Here is a 14,351-nt window from a genome sequence, read left to right as displayed (position 1 = left end):
AAGAGGTCTGCTCTCTTTAAAAAAAAAAAAAAAAAGAACAAAAAGCAGATCAAAGGCAAAACTTCCCAGAACAGCATAAGACAAGCATTTTAGATTGTTATATCTTCTTGAAAAACTGGACCTTAGGAGGAAAAAAAAACCACATGGCTTAGATACTTTTCTAAGATTAATAAATAAGAATAAAAAGATATTATGCTAAATACAAAATAAAAAATAGGGTAACAAAAAGCAGAAAACAGGTACAAAGTTCTATATACCAATACTAATACTAAGATAGTAGAGATATAAAGAAAAAGAAAAATATGAAAACCAGATACAGGCCTTGGAAGAAAAATTAGAAGTTTTTTTTTCTTTTTTTGGAGCTGGGAACCGAACCCAGGGCCTTACCACTGAGCTAAATCCCCAACCCCAGAAATTTTTATAATTAAGTACTAGATACAAGAAAAGAAAAAATATGAAAATCAGATACAGGACTTACAGACTTTAGTGAAAAAGTTAGAAAAGATTATAAACAAAATTTAGAAAGATGAAGTAAGGCTAAGGCCTACTGCACCACCAAATAATGAAAATTAGAAAAGTCAGCCAAAGATTATTAGAAAACAAATCTTACCTTATCTGGTTACTACACAACAAATGACAATAGATAATGTCTAGCCTCATTAAGAATTTAAATGATGTCCAATTGAAAGGTTGAATTTAAAAATTATAAGAATGCAACTTTAATAGATAAAAGAATCCCTAAAGGCTTTAAGAAAAGTCAAACCTCCAAATGTTTTAATTGTGGCAACTAAAGTCATTTAAAAGAGATTGTCGGCAAGGCACTCTTAGAACAATGATTTTTTTTCCTAGAGAAAATCCAAAAAGAAGACATTCTGAAATATGCACAAGGTATGGCAAAGGTCAGCACTGAACTACTGAATGTAGATCAACAAAGGACAAATAAGGCAAGCCCTTGTTTAAAAATGCCCTAAGAGGCCCCAATATGAAATTCAAATCAGCCATCTCAGGTCAACAACAAAGAAATTCATCAGCAGAACAATTAAACAACACTGCTCAGGATATAAACATTAATAACTGAGATAGCAAAACCAGGACAACTTCAATAGATAAAGCAGAAAACTCAAGAGAGACCAAAGGCTTAATGGATACAAGAGCAGATGTAAGAAAGAGATGTTCAATAAAAAAAAAAAAAAAGACAAGAAATCTCCCAGAGACAAATATGTTGGGGGGAGAGAAAATACTCTTGTTTCTGCAGGGAAAAGAAAAATTATAGAATTCCATCAAACTGATGCAAAAAATCATATTTGATAGAGAAGACCCCTGAAGATCTTGGTTACAGACAAGAAGAAAGAAATCAAGAATACCAAAAAGGATAGGTAACATGATTTGCTGATTCCTCTATATAAGAACAGCCCTGAAACTGGCTATGATATAAAAATGTCTCTAAGGCAAAAGATTAAAACAGAGACTGAAGGAACACCCATTCAGAGCCTACCCCCCACATGTGGCCCATACATATAGAGCCACCCAATTAGACAAGATGGATGAAACAAGAAGTGCAGACCCGACAGGTGCGGATGTAGATGGATCCTGAGAGACACAGCCAGAATACAGCAAATACAGAGGCGAATGCCAGCAGCAAACCACTGAACTGAGAACGGGACCCCCGTTGAAGGAATCAGAGAATGAACTGGAAGAGCTTGAAGGGCTTGAGACCCCATGCAACAACAATGCCAAGCAACCAGAGCTTCCAGGGGACTAAGCCACTACCTAAAGACTATACATGGACTGACCCTGGACTCTGACCTCGTGAGGTAGCAATGAATATCCTAGTAAGAGCACCAGTGGAAGGGGAAGCCCTAGGTCCTAAAGACTGAACCCCCAGTGAACTAGACTGTTGGGGGGGGAGGGCAGTAATGGGGGGAGGTTGGGAGGGGAACACCCATAAAGAAGGGGAGGGGGGAGGGGGATGTTTGCCGGAAACCGGGAAAGGGAATAACACTCGAAATGTATATAAGAAATACTCAAGTTAATAAAAAAAATAAATAAATAAAAAAAAAAAAATAAAAAAATAAAATGTCTCTAGCTAGAACTTCAATTTACATGGCCAATAAATCTTTTTGTCTACAGAGTTCTCATGACTTATTATTGTATGCCATCCTTTCATATCTCATGAATGGAGATTAATATTGCAGTTTGATTATATGATCAAACTAACTTCTCAAGATGTTTGTCTTTCCTCTGCTCAAAATAAAAGGAAATTATCTTTAATTGATCTATGCATCCTGCATATTCCATACAGAAGCCTTTATAAAACTATATATTGTTAGCCTGTATGCTGCAAAATGGAAGACAAAAATAGCAGCCCTGACAGGATTCACCCTTGAGGATGCTGGGACACAAGATCCTACCTCAAGGACATCAATGCTGTTTCCTTTAAAGACTTCAAAACAGCTTCAAGAGGGTTGCTGACTCCAAATTACCTTGCAGACTGTTCCAGTCAGGACTTTTGTTAAACCCTGAACTTAATCAACACATAGAAACTGGACAACAAATGATGACAGCTAGCTTTTTTAAGAATTTTTTCTAATTTTCTAATTTTTCTAATTTTCTTGGCCACCAAAAAGAATCTTTCCCCCAATTCAGCAATAAGCAATTATAAGAAGACTACCATCCCAATTCCTTAAATTGGGATGGATACTTTAGATCATTTTATGAGCTAGAGATATGTTGTCATTTTAGGAGTTTATTACAAATAATTATGGTCTTGGATAGGGAGGAAACAAAACAAAAAAGAGAAATTCGATTTGGGATCTCTTTTTCTCTTCCTCTTTCTCTACCTTAATTAGGTAAGAGAAAGGGGGTCAAAAAGAAAAAAAAAGGAGGATATAGAAATATTATAGGAAATTAGACAAACAGGGGTAGAATCTACTCTTTTTTATATTTTTTAAGATTTATGTATTTATTATATATAAGTACACTGTAGTTGTCTTCAGACACAGCGGAAGAGGGCATCAGATTCCATTGCAGATGGTTGTGAGCCACCATGTGGTTGCTGGGAATTGAACTCAGGACCTGGAAGAGCAGTCAGTGCTCTTAACCATTGAGCCATCTCTCCAGCCCCAGAATCTACTCTTAAACAACAACAACAAAAACATTTAATAACCATAATCTTACACTGAAACAGAATTGTGTATACTGATACAGAAATAAGGTTATTTTTGATACAATGGTATAGGTTATTATATATTGATGAAATTTAAGGTTATTTTTGATACACATAATCCATACATGTTTTTAATGTTTATTTGAGGTATTGTCCTTATATTTTTTAAGATGCAATATAAAGTTCTGGTCCTTATAAAAGTCATTACAAACTGTTAAGGATGAACTATTAGGTATCATTAAGAAATACAAATTAGGGCTGGAGAGATGGCTCAGTGGTTAAGAGCGCTGACTGCTCTTCCAGAGGTCCTGAGTTCAGTTCCCAGCAACTACATGGTGGTTCACAACCATCTGTAATAGGATCTGATGCCCTCTTCTGGTGTGTCTGAAGACAACCACAATGTATTCATATACATAAAATAATCTTTAAAAATACAAATTAATAGCCAAACTCATGGTCATATTAGATACTAGTTTAGTTAATTATAATAAAATATTTTCAATGTTGTTCAGATAGTAAATAGCTAAGAATAAACAATGTTTGAAAATTACATATACTATATATAGTGCTCAAAAACCTCAGAGATCCACAGAATATGGCATTTTAAATTCTTTCATTATTAAAAGAGCTTTTGACTATGAAATAGTTTTGCTCTAGGCAGTACCCCCATTCCACTTCAAAGAAGATAATGATCATTAATTACTTCGATATGAAATTCCTTTCAATTGTGGAAAACTAGCCACTAGGCAAAGAAAATGCCTAAGCTTCAACTACAGACAATCTGTCCAGAAAGGATAAATGGACATAGGGAAGTCTATTAGCAAGCTCTGAAAAGACAGGGCAAGAAAATCCTTTATAATTCCTGCTTCACAAAAAGTTGGTCGGAGAGTCTGGGCCAGAAGGCTGAAAATAGATGTTCCAACAATATAGAGAAGATTTGGGATTGTCCTATAATTTTTGGAAGCTATGTCACTTCATTTCCTGAATACTCAGGTAATATTTGTTCCTTCTCAGAACTCTGATGGGGTTGAAGACTAGATAGTCACAGTCTTACTATAAGTTTAAGTTGTTTAGGATTTAAGATGATGTTCTGGGTCTAATAATTGTATTCAGTTTATATTTGAAAGAAGAGCCTTTTATTGAACTAAAAATAGAAATTGTAAACAGATTATCTTATATATTGTATAGATGTATCATTTGTCAATTAAAAAGCCTATGGCTTAGACAGGAAATGGGAGGTAGGGCATCTGGGAGGAGAAAGGATTCAGGGATAGTGCCAGGTAAGGGTGATCTGCCTGGGAAGATGTAAAGAGACAGTCACATGTTACAGAATGGAGGTTAAAATAATTGGGTTATTTTAGTTATAATTCCAGTCAGAGAAGAGCTTAGCAATATGACCAAGGTATTTGAATATGTTTTCAGTCTGAGTCTTATTTCTGGGCGCATGAGGCTGGGAGAAAAAAAACAGGACTAACTCCTCTTCTTCTTCTTCTTCTTCTTCTTCTTCTTCTTCTTCTTCTTCTTCTCCTCCTCCTCCTCCTCCCCTCCTTCTCCCCTTCCTCCTCCTCCCCCTCTTTCTCTTCCCCCTCCTCCTTCTCTTCTTCTTCTTCTTCTTCTTCTTCTTCTTCTTCTTCTTCTTCTTCTTCTTCTTCTTCTTCTTCTTCTTCTTCTTTTTGGTTCTTTTTTCGGAGCTGGGGACCGAACCCAAGGCCTTGAGCTTGCTAGGCAAGCGCTCTACCCACTGAGCTAAATCCCCAACCCCAGGACTAACTTCTACACTTATTTTATACTTCTTTTTTCTTATTTTCAGGATTGGGTTTCAAAATGTAACCCAGGCTTTCCTCAAAGTTAAAACCCTCTTTCCTTAGCCTCCCAAGTGCTAAGATTATAAGTGTGTACCACCATATCTTTCTAGTTATGCCTTAATTTATATTATTCTCCCCCTAGAAATATAAGTTCTCTGAGAGTAGCAAATACTTCTTGTCATTGCAGTCCTTGCGATTTCTAACATTAAAAAATTATTCATAGCAGGGGATTCAAATGTTTTACCTCTAAAACTATATATTGAGAGCTTTTTCATAATTGCACACTTAGAAATATTATAGTCCTTCAAAATCTTTTAATCAGTCTTTATTATGCAACTTTAAAAACAAAGGCCAATAAAGCCAAACACAGTGCTCCGCACCTTTAATCCTAGCACTTGCGAGGCTGAGGCAGGCATATCTCTGAGTTTGAGTCCAGCCTTGTCTACAGGGTAAGTTCCCAGATAGCCAGAGGTACACAGTGACAAAGTGAGACCTTATCTCAGAAAAAAAAATTAAGACCAATCTAATATCTAAAAATTTACTATAAATAAAGATGATATACCTGTATATTTTCTACAAAATAATGTAGAACATTTTATATGACCCCAATAGAGTTCAAGTACATAAATAGAAACTTTTATAAATCTAAAGCTTTTATAAATGCAATTGTTAAACTAACATTATTATATTAAACTAATCCATAATGGGTGTGGTTATTTTTTTCCACTAGAGTCTTATTTATATTGGTCAAGCATTCTACCCCTAAGCCACACCCTTTGTAACATAATTAGATTTAGCTAAATTAATTTTATCAATCTCAATATAAAATGTGGTAATCTGTCAAGTAAATTGAATAAAATTATACTTACACTGGTTACTTTACGGTATATTTGTGCTGCATTCTGGCACTCAGAATATGGATACTCCGAAGTAGCCATTTCCAACATACACATCCCAAAAGCATAAACATCTACAGATTCATCATAGTGTTCTTCATACATCTCTGGAGCCATAAACTCAGGAGTGCCTGTAAAATAATACCACAACCATATTTTTATTAAAGAGAAAAATATGTTCATTAATTCTTTCTTTCCCATAAAAATTATCTGTCAGTTTCTGCCCCCTCAAAGCAAATCAGTAAGTTAAGCCAGGTGTAGTGGTGCACACCTTTAGCTCCAGTACTTGGGGAACAGGGGTAGGTAGATCTCTTTTGAGTTTGAGGCCATCCTGTTCTACAGAATAAGTTAAAGGACAGCCTTAGTCATGTAGAGAGACCCTTTCTCAAATAATCCCAGCAAATTTAACATTTCGTACTAATGAAGTACAAAGTATTATATTCAGTGTTAGGTTAAAATGTTAAAAATCTAACTTTAGACGGGCATGGTAGCTCACACCTGTAATCCTAGTACATAAGGGGTAATCAGGAGGACGGTCAGAATTTTAAGGGTATTCTTAGCTATATACTATGCTCAAGGTCAGCCTGTTCTATATTGAAATCCTGTCTCAAGAAAAGACCAAGCATTTTTGATATAAGCCTTTGATGCCAGCACTTAGGAGGAAGAGGCAGAAGGATCTCTGAGTTTGAGGCCAGCCTAGTGTTCATAGCAAATTCCAGGTCAGCCAGAATTACATAATAGATAGGCCCTGTCTCAAAAAACAAAGCTAGAAAATTAGATAAAATCTGATTTTATTTATTACTTTTAGTTCAAACTTGGATAAATTAATTTAGTAAACTTTGATCTTTAAGTCCTCAGAATCTTTCAATAACCCTTAATAGATGGGGCTTGAAGTGGTTAAGAGCACTTGCTGTTCTTATAGAAGACCTGAGTTCAGTTCCTAGCACCCACACAATGGCTTACAACTGACTGTAACTCCAGCTGTAAGGGCTCCAACACCATTTTCTGACCTCTATGGGCACAGCATGTGCATACCACACAGACGTGCATGCAGGCAAAATACCCATATATGTAAAATATTATAAATTTAAAAAATAATAGTTCTTAACACATTCCATAAAATACATATACTAGGATGTATTAAAATAGGTCAGTTTTCATACAATTGCTCTTTCAAAGCACATTCAAAACGGTTTTCAAAGAAAATCTACAGTTGAGTATGCTGTCTGGGTCTTAAAATCCAAAGAATGAGGAGCCAGAGAAGGGAGGATTAGGAATTCAAGGTCATCTTTCACCACATAGTGAATTTGAGGACAGTCCAAGTTACACAAGAGTCTGTCTCAATAAAAACTAGCATGCTTGTGAGTGTGTGCATGTATGTGACATAAATAAAGCCTTAAAAAATAGGCAGTGGCCAAAATTTGGCTCAAGACAGTAGATAACTTATCATTTCTGTTCCAGCCCTATTAACTGTCAAATCGAATATACAGTGTAAGTGAATTATAAAACACTAATCACCAATGACACTCTTAGCAAAGGATGTGCGCATTAAGGTTGCAAGTCCCAGATCACCAATCTTCACAGATCCAGTGGGTCCTGTGATGAAAATGTTGTCACATTTCAGATCCCGGTGAATAATAGGAGGCGTCCTTGTGTGTAAGAACTGCAATCCTTTTAAAATTTGCCTGCACCAGCTTCTTAAGACCTTTGGTTTCATGACTTTAAATCGTTTTAAGTACCTATACAAAGAAACAAAGTTCATATGTAAACAAACATTCCCAGAAAATTCTATAAATACCACTGAGTAAGATGTTCTGATTATTACTTACTATGACTGCTACCTCTGAATAATTTTTAAGGTTTATTTTTTATTTTCATTTATGTATTTGTTAATATGCACAAATGTACAAATGCCCGTGGGGGCCAGAAGAGGGCACTAGACCCCTGGAGCCAGAGTAACAGACAGTTGTAAGCTGCCCAGGATGGACACAATGCCTTGAACTCTGCAAGAGCAGCAGATGCTCCTCAATACTGAGCCATCTCTCTAGCCCCAGATTTATTGTCTATTGTCTGCTGTAGCAAAATAAAAATCTATCAAAAGTCCCATTCCAATCTAATCTTTCAGTGACTTACAGGTCACTTAAGTTTACCATCCCACCTCATAGTCCCTCAAAGAAATGGTTTGACCTACTCTAAAAGGTATTTTACAAAGTCCAGCACTTTTAATTCAAAATAACAATCATACTAGAATGACTTTTTTGGAATGGAAGCACCATTTTCAAAAGAAAGCCCTTCTCTGCTTCTAAATAACTACTTCCCCAGCCACTGGAGAACTTGGCTACATAAACTGTTAGTGTCAGAGGCCAGGAAGAATGTGCCCTACACATTGAATTATTTACAGCTGATTACACAGTCAACTTATACCAATAAAATTGATTACAAACAAAAGAGTATAATTATATAGTAGTTATTCCTTACTAGATGTGGAAGTTTGGCCAAACCCTTGGCAAGTCAGTATCTTTTAAAAATGCAATCACAATCTCTCTATAATATATAATATTTTCAACTCTCGAATTCGTTAATCTCTAAAACATTACCTTTTGTGGGGTGTTTTAGAGTTAATTTTTAATAGTGTGTGTGTGTGTGTGTGTGTGTGTGTGTGTGTGTGTGTGTGTGTGTGTGTGCATGGCGCTGTAGCGGCATGCACTAAGTAAGTGCCAGGCACTTAGCTATGTCAGAAGAGGCATTGAATTCCCTGGAACTAGAGCTATTAGTGGTTGTAAAACATCACACTGATGCTAGTAGCCTCTACAAGAGCAACAAGTGCTCTCTCATTTCTGAGCTATCTCTACAACCCTCTTTTTTGTGATGATGTAGCCAAGAATGACCCTGAAGTCCTAATCCTCCTATCTCTACTCCACCATCCAGTGCTGAATTTAAGGTGGATGCTATTGTTCCTAGTTTTATGTGGTGCTGGGGATTGAACCCATAGGTTCATGCATGCTAGGCAAACATTTAACCAACTTAGCTTGATCCCTAGGTTCCCAAACATTAACTTTTCAGCCCTACATATTCTAACAAACTTTATAAGTATGCTGATTTTTCAATTAATCTGAAATAGATTCTACAAGGCTTTTTGTTGTTTTAATACCAGAAATGGACCCCAAATCCTTGTACATACTAAATAAGTGCTATTTCACTCAGCTATATAGTCACAACCCTTCTACCTACCCTTAAGCCAAAGTTTATAAATAACTTTTATGACTCATTAAAATAGTTTTCATCTCAACTGGCACTATCGCACTATCAGAGTCGACTTACGTCTTTAAGGTTCCTGATGTCATTAGTTCAGTCACTAAAACAATACATTTCTTTCCTTTCAATATGGACTCCCAGGAATCGTAAAATCGAACTATATTGGGATGCTGGAGGCCTTTCAACATCTCAGCTTCTTCTTTGAACCGTTGCTGCTCAGCTTTAGTTAATTTGCGGTCCTAAAGTAGAAGAACAAGTTCCAAGTTAATACCACAGAAATTTCCATGCAAATTTCTAATAGCTCAACTGAGTGGTTTACTGTGCACATGTATGTGTTATACCTATCAATTCTTCTCCATGTCTATAGGATTACTGATATTCTTTCTTAATTAATTTGACTCTTCCATGAAGCAATGCAACTATTGTTACATTTCACAACTATGCTACGAACATATTTACATAATATCAATGTCTAAAGGGCTTTGGGGTATAGTTTGGTGTTAGGGTGCTTATATTATCTCAAAATGAAATTACAAAAAGGAATAAAATAGATAATTGCAATATTTCCCTAAGAAATCTGAAGTTTTCACATTTGGAAATCTCTAAAATTAGAACAAGAATAATCAAAAGGTAGTAAGACAAAGAACTTTTTTCCAGTTTAATTTTTGAATTGTCAAAACTGGTCTAAGCTTCCAGAGAGAAATATTGGGCTACTAACTAATGAAAGACCTTCAAATAGGCACTGAACCTCTAATTTGCTACATTACAATGGTAAAAGTCATAGGCACAATGTATATAATAGTCTAAAGGACTGTGATCCTAAAAATCTGAAGTCAGACAAACTTTCAATTAGATTAAGAAAGGAAAACTGCTTATATATCTAGAAAACATCCACCCACACCACTTTTCTAAAAATATACTCAAAGACTTTCCATAAAAAATGGCCCAAACTGTTATCACAGCCAAGAACCTATGACTACACAGGCCACTGGCCTGGAGAAGAACCTACTAAATGAACATAGTAGAAAACCAACTCCTAAAGACTCACTGTTATACCCATAGATTAGTGCATCTCTCAACCCTCATCAGAGGAATGTCTTTGAACAGCAGATGGTGATTAACACAGAGGCTCACCATGATCAACGTGCAGACAACAAGATATGATACAATGGTAAGTCCTAAGTGGAACATCTACCTCACACCCTGTTCCTCTTAAGGCTCAGGGATCATTGCAAAGATGGCCAGAAAAGATTATAAGAGGTGGTGGTGACTACAACAGTGTTTCTAAGAATACAACAGGAAGCTGCATATATGTATTCACAGCAGTAACGACAGCATGCAAAACACCTGTAAAACTTAAGCCAGACAAAATTCCATCCATAGCCAAGGAACTTCTGGCAACTAACAGCTGCTGCGCATTGACAAATAGAATGATTCTATCATTTGTATTCCCATAAATAATCTATGAAAGAACAAAAATAAACATAAACTCGAACTACTAGTAGCTCAGCAAAAATAGAAAATAAAAATGTTAATATGTGTCAATTTCTCCATATGAGCCATTGTCAGCAGCAGTTAGTACAGTGAGTATTTTAAGCTATTTCAGTGGGTATAATTGAAGATATCAGATTATGGTTTTAATTTTAATTAACAATAAATAACCCAATTAAAACAAAGACTTGAAAGGAAATGTAGATAATATCTCAGGTATTAAGCATTCCCCAAGCAAAAAATGATGAAATGGGGCCATGAGTTTGATCACTGGTAGTGACAAAAACAAATGAAGTCATGTTTTCCATGTGTGTATGGATCAACACTGTTGATTAGTTCTGTTTGTTTGTTGAGACATGGTCTCATTACGTAAGCCAGACTGGTCTGAAACCCACAGAGATCTACCTGTCTCAGCATCCAAGTACTAGAATTACTCTGTCTGGCAACATCATATGGCATCGTCCTTAGATTTTATCACTGTTAGAAAGTGGTATGTTGTTCATTTTGTTTTCCCTTGAGATGAGGTCTCATGTAAGCATGATGGCATTGAACAACTGAGCCTCCTGCCTCCTAAGATTATAAGCAAACACCACCATACTGTGCTTTGTTTGCTGCCCTTTTGGATGGGGTTCTCTCTCTTGCCCAGGTCGGCCTCAAATTCATGGTCCTATTTCCTCTGCCTTCCAAGTAGCTAAGATTACAGGTTGTACAGGTTGTGCATTGATACTTCACAGGTTTATTTTTAAATAACTACCTACTTGTGTTTTGTTTTCTCTCTCTCTCTCTTTCTCTCTCTCTCTCTGTCTCTCTCTCTCTCTCTCTGTGTGTGTGTGTGTGTGTGTGTGTGTGTGTGTGTGTGTTTGCTTTTTCTTTTGCTTTCTTCCCTTAGTTTTTCTTGAGAGGGTTCCTCTGTTGCCCTTGATGTCTTAGAACTCTGTACACCAGATTGGCCTCAAATTCAGAGATCCACCTGCCCTCTGCTTCAGGAGTACTGAGATTAAATGCATGTACCACTATTGCTGGCAGATAATATACTTTATTAACTTAAGGTATACTTTGAATTTGCTTAGAAGTGCTTTTGTTTTGTTTTAATCACAATAACAGAATCTTCATTTTCAGTTATTTATTTGATTCTACATACTTGTATGTGTCAGAGTGCATGCAGAAGTCACAGGGTCATTTTTCATATATATTTGTTGGAAATGTTGGTATATAGTTTTTTAACATGTATCTATTTGAGTTTGAATGTGTAGGGGAGATATGCCACAGCATTCATGTGGAGATGAGAGGACAACCCTCTGCAGTCTGCTTTTTCCGTCCAAAACCTGTGTCCTGGGCATCAAACTCAGATCATCAGGCTTAGCAACAAACACCTTTACCTCTGAGACATCTCTCAAGTATTAACTAACAGTTTTGGCATCACAGGTTGTCCTCTGATTTGCTTTTTGCTTTGCTGGCTTGAGACAATCAATGCTCTGGAAAACTCAGTAGAGGTTTATGCCTCTAGTCGTCCTATATCACAGAAGAATCTGAGACTCAAATTCTCCAGGAAGATACTTAATATCAACAGGAAATGATAATTAGGTCTCTTTCTTAGATTTGGACTATTCTATTTTCTACCCTTATTGATTTTGCTAAAATAGAAACAATATTGAAAAAATGTGCTAATACTCATAAATATCTCATATGAGATTTTCATAAAAATAGCTTTATCATCCTAGAGCTTAAAAGATTATCCCATTTTAAAGAAATTGCTTTAAATTAGTGATTTTGGGCCGCGGCAGCCATCTTCCAGTAATTCGCCAAAATAACAAACACTAAAGGAAAGAGGAGAGGTACTTGGTATATGTTCTCTAGACCTTTTAGGAAACATGGAGTCGTTCCTTTGGCCACATACATGTGAATCTACAAGAAGGGTGATATTGTAGACATCAAGGGAATGGGCACTGTTCAAAAAAGAATGCCCCATAAGTGTTACCACAGAAAAACAGAAAGAGTCTACAATGTCACCCAGCATGCAGTGGGCATCATTGTAAACAAACAAAGTTAAAAAGATTCTGGCCAAGAGGATCAATGTGCGGATTGAGCACATCAAGCACTCAAAGAGCAGAGACAGCTTCCTGAAGCGGGTGAAGGAGAACGATCAGAAGAAAAAGGAAGCCAAAGAGAAGGGCACCTGGGTTCAGCTGAAGTGCCAGTCTGCGTCACCCAGAGAAGCCCACTTTGTGAGGACTAACGGAAAGGAGCCTGAGCTGCTGGAGCCCATTCCATAGGGATTCATGGCCTAATGTACACAAAGGAAATAAAAGACCCGGACTGCAAAGTGTTTTCCTTAAAAAAAAATTAAGTGATTTCGATACACATACACTAATTTTGCTTTTTAATTAAGAGTCTCTACAGTAGTAAGGGCACCAGTGGAAGGGTAAGCCCTTGGTCCTGCCAAGACTGAACTCCCAGTGAATGGAAATGTTGGGGGGAGGGCGGTAATGGGGGGAGGATGGGAAGGGGAACACCCATATAGAAGGGGAGGGGGAAGAGTTAGGGGGATGTTTGTCTGGAAACCAGGAAAAGTAATAACAATTGAAATGTAAATAAGAAATATCCAATTTAATAAGGATGGAGAAAAAAAGAAAAAACAAACAAACAAACAAAAAGAGTCTCTACAGAATTCTATCCAATATCTTCTCAGCACCTACTAATACAGTCATGGCTTATTGATAAGTTTCCTGGTACAGAATTATTGTTAGCTTCTTCTTTTTCTCCTACTTTTATGTTGCTAGAGATATTAAACCTACATCCTCATTCATGCTTAGCCAGTATGTTATCACTAAGCTATACTCCCCATCTTTTTTTTTAAATTTCTAAAGCAGCAAAAAAACTATGTTTGATGTATTGGTGAATTGCATTTGTTAAAAAAATTGCTAAAGAATTTAACTACTGTAACTGCTGCATTCATATATGATAACATTATTCTGTTTCTTATACAATATAAGGATTTAATATTAAGATTATATAGTTACAAAATTATTGTGATTATCATTGGTTTTTTACTTTAGACAGAGTCTCTTTATACAATCCAAGTTGGTCTGTAACTCAAAATCCCCCTGCCCCTGCCTCCCAAGTGTTAGGACTATAGGTACTTACCACCTACCACCACATCCAGCTCAGTCTTGATGAACCGGGATTTAACAGTTTTAACACTGAAATTTCGTGTCACTTAAATTTCACTGTGATTTTATGTCTAATACTAAGAGCACTGGATACTCTTCCAGAGGAACCAAGCTGAATTCCCAGCACCCACAAGGAAGCACACAATCATCTGTAACTTCATTTCCAGAGGATCCAACACCCACCTCTGGCCTCCATGGGCACCAAGCACACATGGTAAACAGACATTCATACAGGCAAAACACCCATACACACAAAATTAAAATAAATACATCTTTTAGAAACAAATGAAAAGCAAAGTAAGGTAGCCATTTGTTTCCCCTACTGTAGCTAAACCCACCAATCACTAAGGTAAATAATTAAAAGTGTCAATGAGACATCGACACCATACTATCCGCCCTCACACTACTGCTGTTCCTCCAACACTTCAGTTTTATTAAACTGCTCTAGAACTACAAGTAATAAATTGTTATGCTTCCCTTGGAATGTATTCCCTTTTAGTTAAATTGTCTTCACTTAGTACTTTTCATAGTGCTGGGGATGGAACCCAGGGCCTTGTGCAAACTACTG

General features: G+C 36.5%; 1 protein-coding gene across 1 annotated transcript in view; it reads right to left on the bottom strand.

Annotated features, from left to right (window-relative positions):
- Positions 1-14,351, bottom strand: part of LOC116888960 (serine/threonine-protein kinase WNK3) — a 100,969-nt gene that overhangs the window by 45,287 nt on the left and 41,331 nt on the right. Inside the window, exons 3-5 of the mRNA XM_032890188.1 lie at positions 9,189-9,361; positions 7,386-7,606; positions 5,841-5,998 (exon numbers count right to left, since the gene is read on the bottom strand). Coding sequence (XP_032746079.1) covers positions 5,841-5,998; positions 7,386-7,606; positions 9,189-9,361 — 552 coding nt within the window. The remainder of the gene's footprint in view (positions 1-5,840; positions 5,999-7,385; positions 7,607-9,188; positions 9,362-14,351) is intronic.

The sequence above is a fragment of the Rattus rattus genome, chromosome X (assembly GCF_011064425.1).
Source record: "Rattus rattus isolate New Zealand chromosome X, Rrattus_CSIRO_v1, whole genome shotgun sequence".
Classification (NCBI taxonomy): Eukaryota; Metazoa; Chordata; class Mammalia; order Rodentia; family Muridae; genus Rattus; species Rattus rattus.
This window is presented reverse-complemented; position numbering and strand designations above follow the sequence as displayed.